This window comes from Lissotriton helveticus, chromosome 1_1 (genome assembly GCF_964261635.1).
Source record: "Lissotriton helveticus chromosome 1_1, aLisHel1.1, whole genome shotgun sequence".
Taxonomy (NCBI): domain Eukaryota; kingdom Metazoa; phylum Chordata; class Amphibia; order Caudata; family Salamandridae; genus Lissotriton; species Lissotriton helveticus.
In genome coordinates this window covers 632,918,775-632,946,101 of record NC_136057.1, presented here as the reverse complement: position 1 = coordinate 632,946,101, position 27,327 = coordinate 632,918,775, and the positions used below count along the sequence as shown (strand labels likewise).

At 48.7% G+C, this 27,327-nt stretch overlaps 1 protein-coding gene across 10 annotated transcripts in view; it reads right to left on the bottom strand.

Annotated features, from left to right (window-relative positions):
- Nucleotides 1-27,327, bottom strand: part of UPF2 (UPF2 regulator of nonsense mediated mRNA decay) — a 1,696,571-nt gene that overhangs the window by 119,912 nt on the left and 1,549,332 nt on the right. For all 10 annotated transcript variants that reach the window (XM_078674159.1, XM_078674161.1, XM_078674162.1 and 7 more), the window contains one exon: nucleotides 5,832-5,952. In XM_078674159.1, the coding sequence (XP_078530285.1) occupies nucleotides 5,832-5,952 (121 nt within the window). The remainder of the gene's footprint in view (nucleotides 1-5,831; nucleotides 5,953-27,327) is intronic.

Sequence of the window (27,327 nt, the reverse complement as noted above, 5' to 3'; positions counted from 1 at the left end):
TTTGTCACGCAGAGTGGGATGGGTATGCTCAGATGTAAGTCCCATGCTCTCCACACCACTGGAGTCAAGCTATCCTGGCTGAAGACGGCTGATAGCCAGAAACCGGTCCTAGGATGCTTGATTCCGGTCCAGGAAAGATATGGCTTGGCAGTTCGGGCTGGACTGTTCCCATGAGGCACAGGGTCAAGGTGACCACCTGGGCTTGCCCCGAAGCGGTCGCTCACCCACGCTCCCGTACTTGCTGCCTGATCGTGTGCCTCATTGCTGCCTGCTACCCTGCTGGACCCGTGACCGCGCGCATTCGCACAGCGCCTGGTATCGTAGCCTGCAAAGCGCTATTAGTGCCCACCTGCACCGCATTGCCAAATTAAGACTAACATAGCCTGCTTATCGAAAAATAGAAATTGTACCAGCTGATTAGTTTTTGTGCACGTTAGCACTGCATTCTTGGAATTTAAATTGCCGTAGCCTGATATTGTATTAATTGCCGGTCCTCGGCTGTTAACCGTTTCGCTTTCTGTTTAAAGAAGCCATTTTGTTGTTGTTGTGTCCACTCCAGGCCCGTGTTTCCTCCCCGCTCCCGCCTCCCAGCTGACCCTCCCTCCCACAGACAGAGTAAGCTCATCCCTCCTTCCCTCCTAGCGCTGTGACCACCTGGGCTTGCCCCGAAGCGGTCGCTCACCCACGCTCCCATACTTGCTGCCTGATCGTGTGTCTCATTGCTGCCTGCTACCCTGCTGGACCCGTGACCGCGCGCATTCGCACAGCGCCTGGTATCGTAGCCTGCAAAGCGCTATTAGTGCCCACCTGCACAGCATTGCCAAATTAAGACTAACATAGCCTGCTTATCGAAAAATAGAAATTGTACCAGCTGATTAGTTTTTGTGCACGTTAGCACTGCATCGTTGGAATTTAAATTGCCGTATCCTGATATTGTATTAATTGCCGGTCCTCGGCTGTGCCCTGTTTCGCTTTCTGTTTAAAGAAGCCATTTTGTTGTTGTTGTGTCCACTCCAGGCCCGTGTCTCCTCCCCGCTCCCAGCTGACCCTCCCTCGCCCCCGCCCCCTCCACCATCCATATATGACAGATGCTTTTGCGCGCAGCGTTCACGCGCAGCGTGCGCGCCCTATGCTCGCCAAGGTAAGCCCGCCGGCGCCTGGACCGCGCCCAGCGCCAGACCCTCTAGCTCCTGCAACCCCCACCCCTCCCGCTTAACGTATGACGCCTCGTCCCTCCTAGCCCTCAACCCCAAACGCCAACCACAATGTTTCGAAGCTGCCCCGGGACGTACCCACGGTCCTTTCGCCTGCCACTCCTGCAAATTTACCTGCATCACAATCCATACCACATCCTCCAACTCCAATCCCAGCTCCGACTCTAACCACCTGAAGTGCATCCTGCTGAACACCCGCTCAGTCCACAGACACGCAACTGAACTCTGGGACCTACTCGACACTGCTTCACCAGACATCGCCTTCCTTACAGAAACCTGGATGAACGCATCATCAACACCCGACATCGCCATAGCCATCCCGGACACCTACAAGATCACCCGAAAAGACCGCACCAATCAAACAGGAGGAGGCATCGCTATCGTCCATAAGAACATCATCAAAATCACGACCAGTTACGACGATAACCTTGCAACCGCCGAACACCTCCACTTCCAGATCCACACCGACCCGAGGACCACACTTAGAGGCACCCTTATCTACAGGCCCCCAGGAACCCGTAAACAATTCAGCGAAGACATCACTGACTTCATTAGCCCACATGCCCTCGCCTCCGAGAACTACATTTTACTAGGAGACCTCAACTTCCACCTAGAAAAGAAAAACAACAGCAACACCACCACCCTCCTTGACAACCTGGCCAATCTCGGACTCAAACAACTTGTTGACACCCCCACCCATGTAGCCGGACATACTCTCGACCCAATCTTCACTTCCAGCAAATACATTTCCTTCGATCGTACCACAGCTCTCCATTGGACGGACCACAGTTGCGTTCACTTCAGCTACAAAACCACCTCGACCCACAACCCCCCACAACCGATTCCCCGAAGAAACTGGAACAAAACCACCACCGACCAACTCCTCTCATCGCTCAACCAAAACCCACCCGCCCTCTCATCGGACCCAAACCAAGCCACCACCAAACTCAAACAATGGATCACTCACAGCGCCGATGAATTAGCACCCTTGAAAATCCATCATACCAAACAGAACAGCAAAAAAGCCCCCTGGTTCAACGATGACCTTAAGAAATCCAAGAAGCTATGCCGTACTCTCGAAAAGACATGGAGAAAAAACCCAACCACTGACAACATGACCACCTTCAAGGCAGCCACCCGCAAACACCACCAACTGATTCGATCCACCAAGAAATCAGCATTCAAGAATCGACTCGACAACAACGCCCATAACAGCAAGGAACTATTCAACATAGTCAAAGAATTGACCAACCCCACCGCAGCCTCAAACGACATCACTCCCTCCCAATACCTCTGCGATTTGTTATCCTCCTTCTTCTACAACAAAATTGCCAACATACATAACAGCTTCGAGAACATCTCCAACGAACAATCCTCTCCACCCCCCTCCGAACCTAAACCGCCCCCGAACAACCTCAGCGCCCAGAACCCAATCACCACTGAAGACACCATCCGCCTAATGAACTCCATCCACTCTGGCTCGCCAACTGACCCTTGTCCCCACCACATCTTCAACAAAGCAGACTCCATCATCGCACCCCATCTCCGCGAGGTCATCAACTGCTCCTTCAACTCTGCTACCTTCCCAGAAAGCTGGAAACACGCCGAAGTCAGCGCCCTCCTGAAGAAACCCACAGCAGACCCCTCTGAACTTAAAAACTACCGCCCCATCTCCCTCCTCCCATTCCCTGCCAAAGTCAACGAGAAAGCCGTCAATAGCCAGCTCGCCGCCTTCCTTGAAGCCAACAACTCCCTCGATCCCTCACAGTCCGGCTTTCGAGCCAAACACAGCACCGAGACCGCCCTCATCGCAGCCACAGACTACATCCGAACACTACTGGACAACGGAGAAACAGTGGCCCTCATTCTACTCGACCTCTCCGCCGCCTTCGACACAGTCTGTCACAGCACCCTCATTCAACGCCTCAGCGACATCGGCATACAGGGAAAAGCATTGGACTGGATCACCTCGTTCCTATCTGGGAGAACTCAGAGAGTCCGACTTCCCCCATTCAAATCAGAGGCCACCGAAGTCATCTGCGGTGTACCACAAGGATCATCACTCAGTCCCACCCTCTTCAATGTTTACATGAGTCCACTCGCATCCATCACGCGTCAACACAACCTTAACATCATCTCTTACGCTGACGACACCCAGCTGATCCTTTCCCTCACCAAAGACCCTATCACCGCCAAAACCAATCTTCACGAAGGCATGAAAGAAGTAGCCGAATGGATGAAAAACAGCCGCCTAAAACTTAACTCTGACAAAACGGAGGTGCTCATCCTAGGATCATCCCCCACTGCCTGGGACGACTCATGGTGGCCTTCGGCTTTGGGCACAGCACCCATACCCACAAGACCACGCACGTAACCTTGGCTTCATCCTAGACTCCTCTCTCTCGATGACCAGACAAGTCAACGCCGTCTCATCCTCCTGCTTCAATGTACTTCGTATGCTCAAAAAAATCTTCCGGTGGATTCCCTCCGAGACAAGAAAAACTGTCACCCACGCACTGATCACGAGTCGACTGGACTACGGAAACACCCTCTACGCCGGAACCACAGTTAAACTACTGAAAAAACTCCAACGCATCCAAAACGCATCAGCGAGACTCATTTTGGACATCCCTCGCCAAGATCACATTACCGGCCACCTGAAAGACCTCCACTGGCTCCCCGTCAACAAGAGAATAACGTTCCGTCTCCTCACCCACGCACACAAGGCCCTCTACAAACTAGGACCCGAATGCCTCAACACCCGACTGTCCTTCTACACTCCCTCCCGCCAACTTAGATCCGCCAATCAAGCCCTCGCCGCAGTTCCACGTATCCAAAACCACCATGGGAGGCAGATCCTTCTCCTACTTAGCGACCAAGACCTGGAACTCACTCCCCACTCACCTCCGCCTTACACAGAACCACATCTCCTTCAGAAAAGAACTTAAAACCTGGTTATTCGGTAAATAATAAACCCCCTCCCCAAGCGCCTTGAGACCCCCTGGGTGAGTAGTGCGCTATATAAATTCTTGAACTTGAACTTGATTTGCATATGGCCATGTCTTAACTGGGGTGGTGTGAAGTGCAAAAAAACGATGGATTTAGGCCCAGATCTCTGTACTGGGGTGAATGTATGACATTGTTCTGCATTCTGTCCATCAACTGTTGGTTTTGCAGAGTAGTATATAAGGCACATAAGTGCTGGTAAAGGTGCTTGGCTTCGGTTTCCCCTCTTGAATTGTCCATACATCCTGGTTTCCTTCATGCTCTTCTGTTTAAGAGCAGGGGTTCCGTCTTTTTTGGATTATTCAGGACTTCCTGTATTTTTGCCAGTATCGGATGAAACTCAGCATTGGTGGGTTTTACCAGCTATGGTCAGTCTTGACCTATCATCCCCTTGTTCTTCAGTACCCCTACCTTCCCATTTCTGTTGGGTTTTGGTGTTCGCCGCAATCTGAGCCCTCTAATCAGCATATCCAAGCTTTAGTAGGACGAGTGTGGACTGCTGCATCTCCCGTTATGCTTTGTGTTTTTCGTTCTTGGATTACCCAGATTCCTCCAACAAAAAGAACACTACTATGATGAGCGGAGTAAAGAATTCTGGACTAATAGCACCTTTTGATGTTGTTTGTACACTCCATTTGGGCAGGATTCTTGTTTTGTGAAGCCATATTAAAATCTCTTTTTGGATGTAATTTCTATTGTGACAAGGCAAATTAACTTGTTATCCCTGTGATTACTACATAAGTTGTTTTAAGGTTAGTGCATATGGGAGGATCCGGTACAGAGATATCATTGGTGGGGTTATCCTTGTGAACACACTAGAATACCAATATGTCTCTCCTTGTTTTCACAAGGGTTCCTATACATTGAAAAGAAGTTCTTCAGAGTTAGGCACTTGCTGTCTTCGTTTGGTGCCATCCCAACAAACCCATCCTGTTTCCTCCTATCTCCCTGAGGGCGGTTGCTGACACTTGTGTTCCTGTCACATGTAAGGGCTTTCCCTTGGGGAGAGTAAGTAGGCGATCTACATTCCTGCAGACTGAGCCTCAGGTTAGTGCAAACTTGATACCAGGTAACCATCAGATCAAATGCAATGGTAATTACATTAACTAAATGGAAAATTTGTGACTAGTCGCAACTAGGAAATCCGCTGTACATGCAGCTACCGAATCACAAATAGCAACTCCCTCTTTGCGATGTCCTATTTTGCGATTCCTAAAATGCTATTTCTCCTGGGTAGAAATCACTTTTTCAATGCTGCATATGCTTCTCGTACATATCGACAGGCCACTATGCATTTCCTAATAGAGCTAAATAGCGATTCGGACCGTTAAGTAAAGCAAAATGTGTTCGTATATATAGGCCATGGTTCCGTAAACGCACTCAAAAGATTTTTGAAGTTTAGAGTGGAGCACTGGATCCTTGTTGAAGGGCACGTTGGAGCATTGCTGAAGAATCCTCCAGATCTACTATTGTGCCTGAGGATATTCTCAAAATGAAGAATTTGAGATTAGCCGTATCTGCTGGAAGACAACATTTAATAGCGGCCTTGTACTTTTTAAGAATAAAGGAACGCCTAATAAAGCCAGTTTAACCAATAAAGTCAGGTCCTACCTTCCGCCTGTTTTAAAGATTAGGTCTGCATTTGGAGCTCCCTTTGGATGTTGGTAACGAGGCCGTCGTTCACGGTTAGTGTTGGCAGGAGCTGGTCGCTGGGCCAAAGACTGCAACATTTCTGAAACCAAAAATAAGCAGTTATTTGTTAAAACAGGTTCTTTTACCTTCCCTTTTGTAAGTACACATTGAATAATGTTTCACGCTAATGATTCTGGGTAGCATTCACACAATTTGTAAAGGTCAAACAGGAACCTATTTAAAAATGTGTCAAATGCACTGGAAATACTGTTTTAATGAAGTTACAAATATTAGTTTGAAATAGAACTGGAAAATTTAGCATAGGTCAGCCACCCAGGAAGCCCGCTGTGTGGAACTACCACCGATTGAGTGCTCAATTGAGCCTTTTAAGAAAGCCATCTCTCCAGGTTGGTTATAATCTCTTTCTACATTGGCTCCCCGTTTTCAGTACTCATGTTTCCCACTTCCTGCTATTTGTTTTCTTGAGTATTTGTGCTACCGTGCAGCTAGTAAGCAATCAGTTTTTCAGTGTACTTTTTTCAACTTACTAACAAGTGTTTTTGTGCACTCCACCAAGGCATGTTAATAGGGAAACTTGTGAAGGGGAGCATTTTTCAGAAAGAAGTATGAAACAAACGAGTATATAAGCACAGTGTGGATGCTATAAGCTTTTCTGCTCTGAGTTGGACCAGAGTGCTGGTTAATGGCCTGCCACTCCCATTATCTGCCTGCATTTGTGAAGGCGTAGTAGAAGTGGATGAGAAGTTGCTATAGTTTCAGTATTGTATAAAAACGTTTCTACAGCACCCTAGCTCAATATGCCCATTACCTTAATAATATCCTGATTATTATATTATTTATCTACTGTACTAGTGGGCCAGATGGATAGCTTGCTACCTCTGCAGATTTTTCATTATTCACAGAAATATTTTACACAGTCCCCATGATGCACTGTATTACTTATGTTCTTGCTGTTGCGGATTAGATGTGTTGATACATAATGTATAATAGCCATATGGACAATACAGTCAGCCACCATGACTCTCCAGTCGAGATAGCACTACCTAATCCAAGGACAGGGGGAAATGGGAAGGGGTATAAAAAACCTTAGAGAAACCGTACTATTCAAAATCCATCATTGAAGGTGAATACATATATGCAGATTATTCAGTGTTGAAAGACGCCCCAGCAATACCTCACATTTTGGACTCGGACAAGGATTAAGTAGCAATTTTAATAAAAATGAGCGCACCTATCACTCTTTCAAGTCACGGAGAAGATTGTCAACAAACAGCTAACCCGCTACCTCGAAGACAACAACATCCTGGACCCTTCCCAATCCGGCTTCCGCAGCAACCACAGTACCGAGACCGCCCTCATCGCCGCCACCGACGACATCAGGATACCGATGGACAAAGGAGAAACAGCCGCCCTCCTCCTTCTGGACCTATCAGCAGCCTTCGACACGGTCTGCCACCGCATCCTATCAGCACGCCTCCATGACGCCGGAATCCAAGAGAAGGCCCTGGCCTGGACCACATCCTTCCTCCATGGCAGAACCCAGAGCGTCTGTCTCCCACCCTTCCGCTCTAAAACCACGAGATCATCTGCGGCGTCCCACAGGGATCCTCCCTCAGCCCGACCCTGTTCAATATCTACATGGCACCCCTCACCCACGTCGCACGACAACATAACCTCAACATCATCTCCTACGCCGACGACACCCAGCTGATCATAACCCTCACCGAAGACCCCTACACCGCCAAAGCCAACCTCCACAGAGGAATGAAGGCCGTCGCCGACTGGATGAAGGACAGCAGGCTGAAGCTAAACTAAGACAAGACGGAGGTCCTCATCCTCGGACCCACCCCATCAGCCTGAGACGACTCCTGGTGGCCCACATCGCTAGGCACACCCCCGGAACCCACCGACCACGCACGCAACCTGTGGGTCATCCTCGACTCCGCCCTCTCCATGACAAAGCAAGTCAACGCCGTGTCCGCGTCCTGCTTCAACACCCTCTGAATGCTCCGCAGGATCTTCAAATGGATCCCCTCTGACACAAGAAATACCGTCACCCAGGCCCTCATCACCAGCAGACTCGACTACGGGAACGCCCTCTATTCAGGAACAACAACCAAGCTCCTGAGACGACTACAACGAGTCCAGAACGCCTCGGCACGACTGATCCTCGACATCCCCCGACACAGCCACATCACACCCCACCTGTGAGGCCTGCACTGGCTCCCCGTCAACAAGAGGATCACCTTCAAACTCCTCATCCACGCACACAAAGCCCTTCACAATGCCGGACCAGCATACCTCAACGACCGACTCAGCTTCTACACCTCCACCCGCAGCCTCCGCTCTGCCAACCTCGCCCTCGCCACAGTTCCTCGTATCCGGAAAACCACCGCCGGCGGCAGATCCTTCTCCTACCTGGCCGCCAAGACATGGAACACTCTCCCTACCAACCTACGACAGACCCAGGACCTGCTGGCCTTCAAAAGACTTCTCAAGTCCTGGCTCTTCGATCAGTAGCAGCCCCCTCCCCCCCCCCCGCGCCTTGAGACCCTCACGGGTAGGTAGTGCGCTTTAGAAATGCATTGATTGATTGATTCAAAAAAGGCTTCATCCCTTGCATCAGAGAGAATTCAATATTCTGTTTTACAAGAATGGACACATGACCATGAGGCTGCTTTACAAATCACCTTCACCGGCGCAACCGTTCGCCCTCTTCAAAAATACAGCAGTAACAACTTTGCTCCTGGTAATGTACAATTAATCCTTCAGCCTGAGTACAGTTAGCTGTCTTGTAGCACACCCTAATGCATAAGCCTATTTAACTCCCAATTCTCTGTTTTGTAACAGCTATTCAGTTAGAGGAACTCCTAAAGGCCGCAAAAATTGCCTGCCATGTATATGTGAGACTTAAAAATATATCTTTGCAGCCTTTTTTGTCTTAAATCGATGCAGCGGGGTTAAAATGCCTAGCAACTAATAAATGTGTTTAAATGAAAATCCACTGCCAATTTGGAAAGGGCAGCTTTGCTCTCAAAGTCACTTTGGTCTTGCAAAAGAGTGTAGCTGAGAAGGCCTGTTACTCACTAACCATTCTGTTTATTGCTGCATAAACAACCATTTACAATGCAATAGGTCTCGTAATTACACTAGTTTGAGATATTGGCATTGTAAATGACATTGTTTTTTTAATTTGCATTTCTTTGTAAAAACAGAAAATGCTCTATTGCAAAATGGCAATAGCTAACTTTTTTGTTACTGCAAAATCTATCGCATTGTATTTGTACTAGTGGGAGTTATCGGTATTGTAAATAGTACTGGTCCTTTCACTAAGAGGAAGGGTACACAAGCATTTGCAATGCAATAGGTTTCGTACTTGCCAGATTTTGAGCTATTGGCATTGTAAATGGCAATGTCTTTCATTTACTTGTTTAAAAAACCTGCAATTATAAAAGACATGGTCATTAAAATACAGCATTGGCAAGGTTCAATGGTTCCCTCGAGCTTCTGGGCCCCGGTGCAACTGTAGCAGATGCGCCCCTCGGCAAACCCCTGCAGCGCACTTTACACCACCCCCTTGGAGCCCAAGGAAACACTCTCCTGTGCATTGAAGCCTTTGTCTGCCAGACCTCGTTCAGCCCCCCAGTGCTGCAGTGCATAAAGAGCACTGCTAAAACACTTTACCAAACCCTGTATCTGGCAAAGCTCATGTAGTCTCTAACTGCTTCAGTGCACCAGGCCACTGTAGAGCGCCGCATTCGGCAAGAGATCACAGAGTCAATTCTGCCTTTCACTGCTGCGATACACCAAGTGCACTGCTAATCTCCAACTATAAAATCCTGTTTATGACACTGCTCCTGTAGCCTCTTTCTGCTGCAGTGCACCAGAAGCACTGATTGAAAGCAGTGTATACCAAACCCTGTGGCTGGGAAAGCTCATTCAGCCTCTGACGTCTTCTTTTATACTTCAGCGTTGATAGTTGCAGGGCTTAAGCAGTGGCCCTGGTGAACTGCTGCAGAGAGAGACAGAATGACCTGTCCCAGACGTGAAGAGCTGTCTCTCACTAATGTATTTCACCAGGGGCCCGGCAACTCCAGCACCCCCTCCACACACCCTTCGCGCCCCCCCCCCCTCGTTCCTCCAGGGCACCAGTGCACTGCTAAAGCTCTGTATCCATCAGACGGTTTGTCTGTCACTGCATGAGTCAACCAGGAACACTTCTAAAGTAATGTCTATCAACTCTTCACGTCTGTGACTAGTCACTGTCTCTCGCTCCGGCACTGCACCAGGGCTTAAGCCCCGCAACTATCAACACTGAAGTATAACAGAACTCATGCAATCTATTACTGCTTCAGTGCATGAAGAGTGCTGCTAAAGCTCAACACCAAACAAACCCGGCGTCTGGCAGAGCCATTCACTGCTTCAGTGGTGTACCACTATTACAAAGAGAGGCAAATCTCAGAAGACCTCGCACTGCTCCAGCGGTCCAGTGGCTCTTCTGGAGCTCAACACCAATGCGACAGAGACAGACCCCCGAAGCCCACAATTATAGCTCCCAAAGCTTCGCACTGCTCCAGTGAATAAGAGGCACTGCCTGCCAACCATCTGTACCACGTATGACTGTGTCAGGCCCAGCTCCCAGAGCCTCATACTTCTCTAGTAAAAGAAAGAGCCACTGGCCGCGCGCTGTGCCAGTGTAGCCCTGTGCCAATGAGAGCTCCTGCAGCTTCACACTGCTTTTGTAAAGAAAAGGCATAGACATTGCACTGTGCCTGCACAACCCAGACCCAATCACAGCGCCCAAAGCGTGTCACTGCTCCAGTGGAGAAGAACATCGCTAAGGCTCTATGCCAGGGTAGCCCTGTGCCAATCATAGCTCCCACAGCTTCACAGTGCTGCAGTGAGGAGAGTACTGCTAAGGATCTGCGCCAGTCTCACCTTGTGCCAGTCACAGCTCCTGTAGCACCAAACTGCTGCAATGAACAAGCGATGTACTAATTTGAAACAGATGGCCCCTCTAAAGATAAGAAATTGCTTAACGACAGCCATGAAGCAGACGATCCAGTCCGGATGGGCCGGACGAAAAGGGGAAAGGGCAGCAAACAAAAAGGCTCAGTTCCAATCCGAGGCCAGCGTTTTACATAAACGATGACGCCAGCCAATGAAATTGAGGAGCGGGGCTTCAAGTACCCTTCTGAAATCTCCTTGATCACAAGAGGTTGCGCAGAGCGGGTAGCGCATAGCGCTGCAATGCTACGCGAGAAGACTTATGCCAAGTATGGTGGCAAAGGGAAGCCAACTCTTAGGCGTTGCACCCCGATCCAAAGCAAAGCCAGCAGTCTAGACAGCAGCCGGCAGAGTCCAATGTCATCTGCTAGCAGCAGTGAGATGGAGCTGTAGTGCACCCTGTGAGATGACTTTGCATTGCACATGGGTGTCACACAGAAAGGAAGACTGTCAAGCCAGCCACAGGAGCTTTCGCAGGGGGACGAAAGGACACAGATGAAGATAAATGTTTGACATATAGTTGGAATATTTTTTTACTGGAGACTTTAACAAACATTCAACATGATAAAAGACATGCAATTTTTGCAGGCATAAATTGCCAGTATTGCAAACAGGTCTGCAAAGAAAAGGAAACATATGGAATAAAAGCAAACCTTAAATAGTTGGTGCAAATAATTGCATAAAAGCTATAGCTAATCAAAACAAAAAATCATTATTTGAACGTCCCATACTGCTTGTTGCAGTATTCTAGTTCTAATGAGAAGTAAATGTTAGATCACTTTACAGGTAAGTGTATGTCATATTTGTCACCAACAGGATTGCATAATTTGGCAGGACTACAGTATATAGGTTTGTCACCCTCTGTCTCCTTGCAGCGTCAGCATGACAATGTGGTGGATAATGGCTCTGTGCAGTATATAGGGAGTCGTATGCCAGTTGTGAATAATGTTAAAGAAGCTGAAGAACAAGTTACTTACCTTCGGTAACGATGTATCCGTAAGAGACATATATTAGTTATAGATTCCTTACCTTAGAATTACCCCCAGGTGTCAGACTGGAGCCGGAGAATTTTTCTCTTAGCAGTACCCTTGCAGGTCGGTTATTGGCATTGGTCGACTGCACGTCCATCGTCAGCATCGTGCTCGCCGGGATGACGTTGCGGTGTCTACTTAGACGTCACCCCTGCGTGCTGACGTCGGTTCTAACACGACTTTCCACGCCAGAAGCGCAGAGCCATCAACAACACTGACCACTGGTGCCCCACAGGAGGGCCCTGCAAGTGAGGCTCTATCCCTAGAAGTCAGTTCACAGAGCGGGGAGTATTGGTGGGGCAGTAAGGAATCTATAACTAATATATGTCTCTTACAGATACATCATTACCTTAGGTAAGTAACTTGTTCATCTGAAAGAGACTATTAGTTATGGCTTCCTTACCTTAGAATAGATACCACAGCAATACCAACCCCGGTGGTCCGCAAACCAAGTTCACACCAAAAAGTCCTGGAGAACTGAATGGCCGAAGAAGCTGTCTCTCCGGACTTGGCTGTGTAGGCAGTAGTGTTTGGTAAATGTGTGCAGTGAGGCCCATGTAGCTGCCTGGCAGATGTCAAGAAGGGGAACTCCACAACCCAAAGCAGTAGTGGCTGCCGTCGCCCTGGTGGAATGGGCAAGCAACCCCACAGGAGGTTCCTTTTTTGCTAAGTAATAGTAGGTCTTCATGCAAAGAATGACCCGTTTCTGCACGGCCCGACCTTTCTTGGCTCCCACATAGCCAACAAAAAGTTGGTCATCCACCCGGAATTGTTTTGTGTGATCAAGATAGAACGAAAGTGCACGTTTTGGATCCAGACGGTGGAGCCTCTCTGTAGGAGAGTGGTGTCTGCAATCCTATGGTCACCCCAGATTTTTGCTTTTTGCTTCACTGGTTTACGACTTTCCCTGGCTGTGGCCTGCTAATCAGACCCACAGCCTCGCTGTTCTCTCTCTAAATTGACAACCATGTACTTTAGGTGCATTTACCAATTGGTACTGGGCCACCTTATCAGTCCCTGTACAGTGAACCTTAGGTATCCAGGGCATAGGTGTACCCAGGGCCTACCAGGGGCTGAAGCATGTATTATGCCACCCCTGGCTGGCCATCTAAAACTGACACAACTGGTTGCACGACAGCTGGGGCAAGGTGGTGTAATCAACCTTTGCTGTAGATATAGTATACCTATATCTAACCCTAAAATGGACACATATCCTCCTATCAGTCACTCCTATGGCAGGCCTTAACAATCCTGAAGGCAGAGTGCTTGGAATTATGTGAGATGGTGCTCTGGCATGAGCTGAGCCCGTCTGCAGCTTGCGGAACCAAGTCCTAATAGCTGTTCCATGATAATGCTATACCATATACTCTTAAGTGCATTATCGACCTCGCGGTTGAGTGCTAACTCTGGTATAACATTATCAAAACATGTCGAGTAAGGTGCCATACGAATTGGAATACTACCCCCTCGCCAATTCTGGCGACGGGGGTAGCATTCCACCCTTCTAGAGGGACACGACATGTATGTAACTGTGAACCCCGGTTAAAGTTAACTCGAGCCTTGGCATCACAAAATGGATGCTGCCACCACAGACACAAGTCTGACCTCCTGCTGCTGGGAGTCCTTCCAGCGAGGGCGGCTTGGACAAAGGGTTTCCTGCCTTGGGAGGTGCTAGCACCACCCCAGACAGGATTTTGTGTATTGGGTAGGATAGGCCTGAAAGGAATGAGACATGCCTGGGGCACACAAGGTGCCCTGTGCATACACCAGTTCAAACCAGTTGCTGGGGCATCCCTGCCCCAGCTCTAGCGCGAAATCCGGACAAAGGATAGGGGGTGTAACCACCCCCCTTCCTGGTCCCACCCAGGGGAGGGACCTAGTCAGCAGTACAGCACCCTTTAGCAGGATAAAGGTAGGAGCTGGTCCCATTCCAGATTAGATTAATCCTGAACTACTCTACAAGAAGAAACTCTGGACTCCGACGTTCTGCTCCACAGAAGACTGAAGAAAATCAACCTTGTGGGCAAGGAGTGTCCACCCTGTAACTGCAGGCACCATCAAGCGTCCAGCGGCTTCACTTTGTCGTCTTCCCTTGAGGATCCAGACTTCAGAGCCCGACGAGACCCCGATTCCCAGACCTCTCCGACCTCAACCTACATCTGCAGCACAGCTGAGATCCGTGGGTGCGACGAGACACGTGGGACCGGCCATCTTGAACGAACCTGCACTTCGCTTTCAGCACGACTCCCGAGGTAAACTCGACCAAGTGCTTTGGGGACTGAGAAGCCCCAGCCCCGAGCAGTCCCTGCACCGAAGATCAGCCCTCCAGCATCCACGAGATCTGCGTCGGGCCCTTCTGCTTGTTTGCTGCTCGACGCATTGTCTGGGCACTTGCCGGCTGGCTAGTGGCCTCCTAGACGACGAACCTTAAAATCTTTGCTTCTGGTCTGGTCTGGTTGCTCCAGACTGGCCCTTGCTCCCTTCCAAAAGAGGGGCACCCCGGACTCTCCTAGTCCGCATCAGACGCTTTCTCCACTCACCGTGTGGGTTGCCTTTGCCAAGGCCTGTTGACGCCGATTCCGGATCCAACACCGCCGACAGCGAGAGCCTGCGTAGGACAGCTCGTGCCTCCATCCTGGTCGTCGAAGACACCTCCTGGTCCACGTGGCTGCAAGAGTCAAGCGTCCACTCTTCACCTGATCGCGACGACGACATCTGGTTCCTTCCTGGTTCCACTCCAGTCACTGGCTAGTGACTGAACACTGTCCCCTCTGCTTTCAGGTCCTCTTCTTCCCCGATTCACCCTTGGATCGCACCGGACATCTTCCTCCTGGTCGCCTGCAGCATCTTTTCTTTCAGGCTCCATTGACTTCAACGCGAGAACCCAACAAGACTTCGCACCTATGCACCCGCAGCCCATGGGTGAGGTAACGAGAGCATTTCGGTGCTCAAGGGTAGTTTAACTGTCCTAGTGTCCAGTTCCACAGTCGTTTTAGTCCTACCTAGTCAGGATTGTCCGTACTTACCTTTTCTTTGAACTGTACTGTCCATAGACGTTGTTACGCATCCCGTGTGTGAGTTCACACTCTGAACCCGCGTCCCGCGGCCCTCCTATTACTTACCCAAGGTTAGGATAGTGTAGTCCCAGCGGTCCTGCAGCCTCTGGACAGCTCCATTTCTTCCACTGACTCTCACATTCCATTTACTTAGTATATGGTTTGCCATGCCCCTAGGGCACCATTGTAATTTTGTGCAACTTGTCGTATTTTTCCTAAGAGATTGTCATGTGCTTAGCCCTCTGACCTCATAAAGAGTTCAGAGGTGTTTGTTAATAATAAATATATTGTTTATTTTCATAACAACCTGTGTGGTGTCCTTTCATCTGGTATTCAAAGGGTTATATGTGGTAAAACAGCTGGCTTCACATGCCAAAAGAGTTTAGCCTAAGACTGCTTTGTCCATGGTACCATTAGGATAGCTGGTCTATAAGGTTGACTTACAACCAATCACCATAAGGGTTGTTTGGACTGATACAAGGTGATCACTAGAACTAGTGAGCATCATATATCAGGCCAACTTCTCACAAAAGAGATCAAAAAAGTTTTTCCGGATCTGCGCTGCTGGCGCGGAAAAAAGAAGAAGAAGAAGAAGAAGAAGAAGAACTGAAGTCAGCACGCAGAGGCGGCGTCTAAGTACTCCGACGACATCATCACGGCACCCACGACGCCGACGACGGACGCGGAGCCGCAGACGACGCCTACCGACGCGCAAGGGTACTGCTACGCAAAAATTTCCCGATCAAGTCTGACGCCTGGGGATATTCTAAGGTAAGGAATCTATCACTAACGTGTCTCTTTCAGATGACGGCCGCTGAGCCACAGACGACGCCTACCGACGCGCAGGGGTACTGCTACACAAAACTTTCTGGATCCAGTCTGACGCCTGGGGATATTATAAGGTAAGGAATCTAACACTAACCTGTTTCTTGCAGATTGTTTGTTACTCTTCACAGTATTTAGGAACCCTCGGATTTAATCTCGGCCCCTTTGTTTGAAAGGAACACAATTGAAATTGGAAATAACCTGGGAATTGCTTACTAAGACTGAGGGGGAAACATGGCGGCTGGAAGCTAAACAGCCGCGGACGAGCTCCCGCTTGATGTGTGCCCTGGGAGTTTCCACAGGGTCCTGCGAGTGTTTGTAATCGATTGAACATGGAAGTATACTATTCTGCTCAATCTTAAACTGTTTTTTTTTTGTATTTGAAGCCACTGTTCCCGTAACCGTTCCCATTCGTCTCCCCCCCCGGTGTCTTTTGGTGAGGTGGTTATTTTATTTACTTACGTCCTCCCGCTTTGACCTTCTGCACACCAGATTTTCTTCCCGAATGGTGCTCGATCAAAGGAGCGGGGCTCTGCTGTCGGAGCTTTCCCCTGACGCGGACTGTCGGCGCGGCACAGGTGTGGAGGAGGCGGATTCCTTGCCTCCAGTTCCAAGCTCTACACGTCAGTGTCGGATCCTGCCAATACGGCATAGGAGGTAGTGAGCGTTTGGGGCGGAGTGAGTCCAGGTCCTGCTGCGAGGTAGGAGATCGTCGTTTTTTTAAGCTGATTTCGACTTTGGGCATGCTTTGGGCGAGACATTGGGGGCCCTGAGACTTCATCATATCGAATTGGGACTGGTGGGCTCAGGGGTGGATCCCTCTGGCAGTACAGTCTTTCCCCTGTTGCTCGACTGCATCTGAGTGCTTTAAGGAAGTCTGTCTGTCCTGATCAGAGAGGGAAACATCAAGGTTGTATGGAAGATAACGCCAGCTGCTTTAAACATAGTGCCCCCCCCCTTAATTAACAGCGAGGCAATAAAACAGCGACATGCAGGTAAACTCTCCGCAACAGGGTTGCCAAATTTAGTGCGGATATAGACCTCACCCCAAGCATTTCTCCTCCAGTTACAGAGGTAAAAGCTACAGCTAGGCAGCGTAAAGGGAATAACACAACGGATTCAACACCAACGGGGGGTAAAGGGAAGGGCAGGGCCAAGAAGGTTTTATCTACAAAAGTTAGAGTAACTCCCTCCCTGAAGACCTTCTACAAAGTAATATCTACCACCACTGATAAAGGACCAAATATAAAAACCAGTATGCGTCCTCAAGTGCACAGACCACTGTATTGAAAACTCCATTTGGACATGTAGATAATTCTCCCCCTTTGTCACTCGGGCCTTCACCTCCACCTCCTGAGACGGGGGCTATAGGGGCAGCTGGCGCTCAGGAAGAGCAGATAATGGTTATCCATCCGGATATTGTTATATCTGATAGGTTTTCGGCCCTTGAGAATCAAGAGAACCAAGATAATAAAGACAACGGGCTGGACCCTCTAGTTGATAGGGCATCAACTGTGGCGGTTGCTCCCATTCCCTCGGGTTCTTCTGTCTTATCGGCCTCGTCGATACTCCAGAGCTTTCTGGAAGAGATGCACCCTCCATTATGGGGGTTGGGTCCTTGGCAGATATTCTGATGGCCCTAAGAGCTGATATTGGGAAAAGATTTACTATCTCCGAAATCAATCACGCCGCTATTCAATCCTCATATGAAGCACTGGCTCTCAAAGTTGAGGAAGTTACCCAGAGAACTGAAGTCTTGGAGCTGTAAATTCCAAAAATCAAGGATGCTCTGCATAGCTCCTCGTGGAAGTTTAAAAGCTAGCTAATCAGAACAGGGAGTTAAAGGATGACATTGAGCGTCTTGAAAATCACACCCGAAAAAATAATTTAAGAATTCTAAACATGCCTGAGGACCTGGAGGTGGGGGACATTAAAAATGTTGTGATCTCCCTCTTAAAGGATACAATTTTAAAGGATCCCCAGGAATTTGACCTAGCATTGGACATTCAGAGAGTTCATCGGGACCCATATAAAAGGAATCCTGCTAAACCTAAGCCAAGAAAGATCCTGGTTAATTTCTTAACATACTCCTTAAAAGAAAAAATCCTATCCTGAGCTTTGAAAGTTGGTACAGTTAAATGCAGTTCTTTGTCTAGCCCATTTTCGTTCTCGATCACGTCTGAAATATCCTACTTCACCGCGACAAAACAGTGGGAGCTGGGAAAAAGAATGACAATCTTGGCCTCTTTGGGGCCAAGGCCCAATTAAGGTTCCCGGCATCCCACAGAATTATGTGGAACCACATGTATAATATACGACAGATAAAGGAGGTGGATGCCCTTATCTAGAAAGTCAGAGGTGGGAGTGTGGTATAGATCAGATCAGGGAAGGGTGGTATGAAGGCTTTATTTGCAGTGCAGTAAATACCTTAATGGCTAGAATGGTTATCTCGCAGGCTCTCTGGAGAGCCCAGGATTACGGTTGTTAACATCAAGGGACCTCGCCCATAGGGCCTATGCCCGGAGGATCAGGGGGGGTTCCCAAGGGTGTAAGGAGGGCACATGGGGGGTGCCAGGGGTGGGGGGGGGGGATGGGGGGTGAGGGAGGAACAGCAGGGGTGGGGTCGCATTGGGAGAAAAAAAAATCCTCAATCTCAGATTAGTGTTGGAAACTATACCTTTGATAGAATAATGATTGGTGTCTTTTCTACTGGACAGATTTTACACTCTAATGACTAGTAAAATTAATATTATATCATGGAATATCAACGGGCTCAGGTGTCGACGTAGGCATAGATTAGTATTAAAGTATCTTGAGCAGTCTTCTGCACAAATTTTACTTCTACAGGAAACTCATCTGAGGAAGGTTGAGTGTAGAACTATTTTTAGTAAGCACCGTTGGATCGAGTCCTTTTGCTCCTAAGAACTGGTAGTGCATAACAGAGGGGTTGAATCTTAATCAAGTTGGGGCAAAGGGCATTATTAAGTCAGTATCCACGGACCACTCGGGGAGATGGATCATAGCACAGATTGAAATAGGGGAGGGGGGGGGCGCGAATGAACAAGTCTCGTTTTATGGTCCAAATGTCGACGATCCATCATACATTTGTTATATGCAGGGCAAATTAATAGCAAGAACTACCGCAATAATAATCGGGGGGGGGGGGTATTTTAATGTTCGTCTTATCCCTTCCCGGGACAGATCAAACCATAGTCACCTCGTTGGGGGACCCACACGTCTGCCACGCAGTGATCAACATGATCCATGATCTTGGGTTGGCCGATGTCTGGAGGGCCAAAAGGGGAGATAAAATAGGTTTTTCCTTTTTCAGCAAAAAATACTGCCATTCTTCGAGAATTGACTGTCTTAACTGACATGCTGGGCTTAGAGAAAGTTGGTAATATTTCCATCTTGCCAAGTATTCCCTCTGAGCACGCCCCCCCTTTCTTTCTCCTATTCAAGTGCTGGGCAAAATTCCGGAACCAGATGGACCCTGAAGAGGGCAATGCTCTCTGATCCCGATATAGTAAGTGCACTTAAAGCTTCCATAACAGACTTTTTCGCCCTTAACATCGGCTCGACTTCATTAGATTTTGTCTGGGATGCCTTTAAGGCAAATCTTAGGGGGCTGTTACACAGTTTGATCTGCTCTAAAAATAGGGCAGAATCCTTGGAGTTCCGGAAGCTTGAAAAGCAGATAGGGATTTTGGAGGAAGAGAAGCTTGGCATTCCCCAGCCATCTACTGAAGAACTGATGAGAATTAATAAAGATCTTGACTGCCTCCGTCAGGAGTGTAGGGGAAAACTTGAATACAAAATTAAAACTTAGTGGTCTGCCTACAACATGCAGCACTTTGAATATGGCAAAAAGGCGGGGGCTCTCCTTGCTTGGAAGGCACGGGAGTATCACAGGAAAAATAATATAAATGAATTAGTTATAAACGAGAATGGAGAAACTTCTTGTAAGCATGAAAATATGCAGAAACGTCTTCTTTCCCTGTTCTTGGAACTTTATAAGGAAGAAATGTCCCCAAGTGCAGAGAACATCCAAAATTGGCTGCGTTCTATAGAACTGCCAGTTTTAACCGAGGGTTGCAAAGCTGTCTTGGATGCCTACATCTCAAAGAGCGAAATAATAACCCATATTAAAAAGATCAAGAATAACAAGGCTGCTGGGACTGACGCCCTCCCCGGGGAGGTTTATACGAATCTACAGGACGAACTGGTATCAAGACTATGTGAACATTTCAACTACATTTATAGCGCAGAGGGTAGAGTCCTTAAATCATGGAAGGACGCCACGATTGTCCTTATTCTAAAACCACGGAAAGAATCTCTCAAGGCCGACTCATATAGGCCAATCTCCCTGCTCAAAACTGAGAGTCAAATCTTTAGGAGCGTTTTGGCAGGGAGATTGGTCAAGTTAGTTCCACAGTTGGTACATATGGACCAAAAGGGATTCATCCCTGGGAGGCTCATTCAAGAACAGACCCTGCAGCTGATTGGTAGTATTGACCTGCCGGTGACACGGGCAATACCCTTGGCTGTGGCAGCGTTTGACGCGGTAAAGGCATTCAACCGTGTATGCTGGGTCTTCTTGTGGGAGGTCTTAAGAACTATGGGTTTAGGTCCAGTCTTTATACGGACATTGATCAACTGCTACCAGGGGGCCTCAGCGGTGATTTCACTGAACGGTACACTGACTTCTAGCTTCAGCATTTCAAGGTGAACGAGGAAGGGTTGTCCCATCTCGCCCCTATTTTTCGACTTATATATATAGAGCCCCTCGCCCACGCAATCATCTTGGACAACCTAATTGTTCTGTTCGGTGTTCATGTGTACAGTAGCAAGGCAGCCCTATACGTGGATGACTTACTGTTGTACACAGACAGTCCTGTTGAGGTCCTTCCCAGAGTAGAAGCCCAGAGTAGGAATTCGGCTCGTATTCAGGGTACCTTGCAAACTCATTTAAAACTGATGCAATGATTTGGAACGTCGACAATTGGCCAGGTAAAATAAGCACAGGTATTTAGGAATAACAACAGTAAATAACTTAACATCCCTATAACATCCCTAAGATTAATCTAAAGAGGGTATCTAAAGAGATTGAACGCCTTTTGTTAAGATGGGCAAATTTGCCTCTCACAATATATGGTAGGGTAAATTTGGTAAAAATGGTAATCTTGCCAAAATTAACCTACCTTTTTAGTACCATTCCCCTTGAGTTTTCGCATAGTGATATAAGTAAAATACAAGGTAGAATTGGAAGTTTCATCTGGTCTAATAAAACGGCCCGCCTTTCTTGGAAGAAATTAAGGCGTAAGCTTCAGAAGGGGGTGTGAGATGTTGGCCTGGTATATGATGTTCACTATTCTAGTGAACACCTTGCACCAGTCCAAACAACCCTTATGGTGATGGTTGTAAGTCAACCTTATAGACCAGCTATCCTAGAGGTAGCGTAGACAGAACAGTCGTAGGCTAAAAGACTCTTGAGGGCGTGTAAAGCCAGCTGTTTTACCATCTGTAACCCCTTGAATACCAAATGAAAGGACACCACACAGGATATATATAAAATATATATGTATTTATTTACTAACCCACTCCTCTGAACTCTTTATGAGATCAGAGGCCAAAGCACATAAGTTACTTAATCAGAATACGTTAAGTTGCACAAAATACAGTTAGGCCCTAGGGGCGAAGCAAACCATATACTAAGAAAGTGGTATAAGTACCACGTCACGAGAAAAAAGGAAAGGCCTAGGGCCTGGAGAATCGCTGGGGCTACACTATCTGACCCTTAGGTTAGGAGTAGGAGGCCCACAGGCGGCGCGTGCAGTGTCTTTACACACACGCGTGAGTCAATGTTAAGTCAATGGGAACTTAGAGTTTAGAAAAAGAAGGATTTAGGACACTTCCGGTTTAGCTAGGAGGAAACAACTAAAAACCTAGACACTTGGATAGTCAATACCCTTGGGAGCACCGAAGTACTCGCGTTACCTCACCCACAGGAAGCGGGTGCATAGGTGTGAAGATGTGTCGGGTTTCACCGTTGAAGCCTATGGAGACCTGGAGGAAAGATGCTGCAAGCGACCAGGAAGAAGACGTCCGGGTGGATCCAAGGGTAGATCGAGGATGAAGAAGACCTGAAAGCAGAGGGGACAGAGTCTGGGTCACTAGCCAGTGACCGGGTGGAACCAGGAAGGAACCAGACGACGTCGAGGAGCAATCAGGTGCTGTCGTGAAGCTTGTCTCTTCAGCCACGCGGACCAGGAGGCGTCGAGGACGGCCAGATGCTGGAGAGACGCTGTCCCACGAAGGTTCTCGCAGATGGAGGGGTCGACTGCCGGATTGGAGTCAACAAGCCTTGGCAAAGGCAACCCACGCAGGATTCAAAGAAGGCTTCTGATGCAGACCATCAAGGTCTGAGGTGCCTCACCTTTGCAGGGAGGCAAGGGCCAGTCTGGAGCAACCAGACCAGCGAGTTGGTTCAAAAGGATTGTCGTCACAGAGGCTACTAGCCAGCGGGCCAGGAACCAGACAACGCGTCCAGCAGAACACAAGCAGAAGGGCCCCACGCAGAACTCGTGGAGTGTGGAGGGCTGATCTTCGGTGCAGGTGGAGCTCGGATTCGGGGCTTCTCAATCCCCAGTGCACAGCTGCGAGGATACCTCAGGAGCTGCACAGTTAGCAAGTCGCAGACTTTTCAAGATGTCCGGTCCCACATGTCTCGTCGCCTCCACGGATCTCAGCTATGCTGCAGACGTGAAGAGAGGGTCAGAGAGGTCTGGAAGTCTGGGTCTTGTCAGGCTCTGTGCTCGGGTATCGGCGGGAGCATCAACAAAGCAAGCCGTCGATTTGCTGGATGGTGCCTGGTTGCCCAGGGTGGTCACTCCTTGGCCACAAGGCAGATTCTTCAGTCTTCAGCTTCAGCAGAACGTCGAAGGTCCAGAGTTTCGTTTCAAGTTTCAGTTCAGGATCAAATCTAAAGTCTAAGGACACAGCTCCTACCTATATACCAAATCTAGGGGCTGGATTACCTGCTAGGTCCCTCCTATGGGTGGGACCCAGGAAGGGGGTGGTTACACCACTTTCCCTTTGTCCAGTTTCGCGACAGGGCTGGAGAGCCCCAGCTCCGGTTTGAACTGGACTATGTATGGGACACCTTGTGTGCCCCAGGCAGTGTCTCATTTCATTAAGCCCTCCCTGCCCCAATACACTACAGCCTGTCTGGGGCGGTGCTAGCACCTCCATGTGACAGGAAACCTATTGTCCAATCCTCCCTCGCTTGAAGGACTCCCAGCAGCAGGAGGTCAGACTTGTGTCTGTGGCAGCAGCATCCATTTTGTGATGCCGAGGCTCTGGTTAACTTTAACCGGGATTAATGGAAGTAACATGTCTTCTCCCTCTAGAAGGGTGGAATGCTACCCCCGTCGCCAGGACTGGCGAGGGGTAGTATTCCAAAGCGTATGACACCTTACACAACATGTTTTGATAAAGCCAAACCAAAGATAGCAATAACCGCAAGGATTATAATGCACTTAAGAGTATATGGTATGGCAATATCCTAGAACAGCTATAAGGACATGGTTCTGAAAGCTGCAGACAGGCTCAGCTCATGCTAGAGCACCATCTCACATAAAACCAAGCACTCTGCCTCCAGGATTGTTAAGGCCTGCCATAGGAGTGACTTATAGGTGTATATGTGTCTAGATATAAGGTTAGATATAGGAATACTATACCTAAGCAAGGGGTGATTACACGACCTTGCCCCAGCTGAGTGATCAGCCAGTAGTGTCAGTTTGGATGGCCAGCCAGGGGTGGCAAAAGATATGCTGCAGCCCCTGGTAGGCCTTGGGTTCAAGTTCAAGTTCAAGGATTTATATAGCGCACTACTCACCCAGAGGGTCTCAAGGCGCTTGGGGAGGGGGTTCATAATTTATCGAATAGCCAGGTTTTGAGTTCTTTTCTGAAGGAGATGTGGTTCTGTGTGAGGCGGGGGTGAGTGGGGAGTGAGTTCCAGGTTTTGGCCGCCAAGTAGGAGAAGGATCTACCTCCCATGGTGGATCTTTGGATACGCGGAACTGCAGCGAGGCCTTGATTGGAGGATCTTAGTTGGCGGGTGGGTGTGTAGAAGGATAGTCGAGTGTTGAGGCATTCGGGTCCTAGTTCATAGAGGGCCTTGTGCGCGTGGGTGAGGAGACGGAATGTTATTCTCTTGTTGACGGGAAGCCAGTGGAGGTCTTTCAGGTGTCTGGTAATGTGATCTTGGCGAGGGATGTCCAAAATGAGTCTCGCCGATGCGTTTTGGATGCGTTGGAGTTTTTTCTGTAATTTGGCTGTGATTCCGGCGTAGAGGGTGTTTCCGTAGTCTAGTCGGCTCGTGACCAGTGCGTGGGTGACGGTCTTTCTTGTCTCGGTGGGGATCCAATGGAAGATTTTTTTGAGCATACGAAGTACGTTGAAGCAGGAGGATGAGACGGCGTTGACTTGTCTGGTCATCGAGAGGGAGGAGTCTAGGATGAAGCCTAGGTTACGCGCGTGGTCTGTGGGTATGGGTGCTGAACCCAGATCCGAAGGCCACCATGAGTCGTCCCAGGCAGAGGGGGATGATCCTAGGATGAGTACTTCCGTTTTGTCGGAGTTAAGTTTTAGGCGGCTGTTTTTCATCCATACAGCTACTTCTTTCATGCCTTCGTGAAGGTTGGTTTTGGCGGTGTTGGGGTCTTTGGTGAGGGAAAGAATCAGCTGGGTGTCGTCAGCGTAGGAGATGATGTTAAGGTTGTGTTGACGCGCGATGGAAGCGAGTGGACTCATGTAAACGTTGAAGAGGGTGGGACTGAGTGATGATCCTTGTGGTACACCGCAGATGACTTCGGTGGCCTCTGATTTGAATGGGGGAAGTCGGACTCTCTGAGTTCTCCCGGCAAGGAACGAGATGATCCAGTCCAAGGCTTTTCCTTTTATGCCAATGTTGCTGAGGCGTTGTATGAGGGTGCTGTGGCAGACAGTGTCGAAGGCGGCGGAGAGGTCGAGTAGAATGAGGGCCACTGTTTCTCCGTTGTCTAGTAGTGTTCGGATGTCGTCTGTTGCTGCGATGAGGGCGGTTTCGGTGCTGTGTTTGGCTCGAAAGCCGGACTGTGAGGGATCGAGGGAGTTGTTGGATTCGAGGAAGGCGGCGAGTTGGCTATTGACGGCTTTCTCGATGACTTTGGCCGGGAATGGGAGGAGGGATATGGGGCGGTAGTTTTTAAGTTCATTAGGGTCCGCTGTGGGTTTCTTCAGGAGGGCGCTGACTTCGGCATGTTTCCAGCTTTCTGGGAAGGTAGCAGAGTTGAAGGAGCAGTTGATGACATCACCTATGATGTCATCATATGGGTGCACCTATGCCCTAGGTACCTATAGTACACTATACAGGGGCTCATAAGGTGACCCAATATCCAATTAGTTATGTACCTTAGGTACATGGAGTCCATTTTATAGAGAGAGCAGATAGCCTGGGGCCCTGATTAGCAGGATCCCAGGCCAACTAAGTAAAAAACCAGCTAAACACAAGGCAGAAAATCTGGGGTAACCTTAGTCAGGTATCCACCTTCATACAGGGGGGCCTTGCACTTCCTGATATACTTTAGTATTCTTTTGCTTTGCAGTTATAAAATATTCTGGCATTACTTTGCACTGCAGGGGGTTCTAATTGGGGGAAGATTTTGAATGAAATGGTTGTTTTTGAGGGAGCTGGAGAGGGCTTCCTGTATAAGGTTGGTGCGCCCGATTTTTCAAAAAGGTCCGACTGAAAGTCTTAAAGGCATCTTTGAATTTGTGGTACAGGGTCAGGAAAATATGGGGGATAGGTTACCACTCTGATTTTACTCCCATTTGGGATTTACTGGGGTTGCCTGCTTGTTTAGAGGATTACCTCGCACTGCCAATTAAGAAGGCAGGTATCCGGGTCTGGTCTGATCTTGTTTCCACAGATGGGATTCTCCCCTGGGAGGTATTAAGGTTAAAAATAGGAGACTCCTCCAGATTTAAAGATCTATAACTAGCCTCTTGGTGCACAGCAGAGAAAGATTTTATAAGCGGGAACTGGGAAATTGAGCTTCAATGCCAGAATACACACACTATAAACAAGCATTTGCAATGCAATAGGTCTCGCATTTACTAGAGTTTGAGGAATTGGCATTCTAAATGACAATGCCTTTTATTTACTTGAAGCAAATCCTTTTTTGTGGGAAATGAAGCTAATGGGAAGAGAGGAGAGGATGTGAGGTGTTACACTGTGCCCTGGTACAGGAGAGCAGATGCTAGAGAGGGGGGTTGGACTTGGAGGTGCAGTATGAAGGGCAAGGAGGGACAGTGGGAAGTAAAATGTAAATGTAAAAAATTTAAATTGATACTTGTATAGCGCACTACTCACCCAGAAGGGTCTCAAGGCGCTTGTACGAATACCGCTGTGGAACCCATCCTGGCTTTCCCTGTGAGGTGTCCACTCCTGGGCACCCCCAAGGTGGAGGCCAGGCATCCTTAGCGTTGTGGGGGCCGTTGTGGAGATTAAGCAAGCTATTGCCCAGAGTTGAAGAGTGGGACTCCATGATTGGAATAGGCACCGAGGCGAGAATTATCAGGTCCGTGGAATTTTTGAGCCCAAGACCCGCCGAGGCGGGGAATTGAACCCTGGTCCCGGGCTAGACCTCTGCATCAGGGTCTGCCGCTCTAACCATTGAGCCACACTTCTCCACAAGGGTGAGCACATCATGGAGGGAAGTGGGGAGGAAGCACACAAGGGTGAGCACATCACGGAGAAAAGTGGGGAGGAAGAACACAAGGGTGAGCACATCATGAAGAGAAGTGGGGAGAACGCACACATGGGTGAGCTTATCACGGAGGGAATTGGGAGGAAGCACACATGGGTGAGCACATCACAGAGGGAATTTGGAGGATGCACACAAGGGTGAGCACATCACTGAGAGAATTGGGGAGGAAGCACACCACAGAGGGAAGTGGGGAGGAAGTACACATGGGTGAGTACATCACAGAGGGAATTGGGGAGGAAGCACACATTGGTGAGCACATCACGGAGGGAAGTGGGGAGTAAGCACACAGGGTGAGCACATCACGGAGAGAAGTGGGGAGAACGCACACAAGGGAGAGCTCATCTTAATCTCCTTCTCCCATGCCTACTAAAAAGACAAATAGCCCAGACTGTGCTACTGTACCAGCCTAGTCATTCAGTTAAGTTATATCTTGCGGGCCCCAATAGCAATGCACAATGTCTATATCCCAGGTAAAGTAAAGTGGGCGAGTGGATATTTTTGAAGTGATTACATTAGGCCAAGAATATTAAAATGATGTATGCAACTTGTCTTTCTCCTCACATACTCCCATCACCAACACTGGGAGGAACACCACAGGGCCAGAGGAGTTGAGGAAAATCAAAGCTCCTGAGTGACTGAACCAAAAACGTAATCCACATGCATTTCCAAGGGAGTCTGTGGGAGCTTTCCACTCCTTTGTCATGCGGAAGCTGTGAAAGGGGAC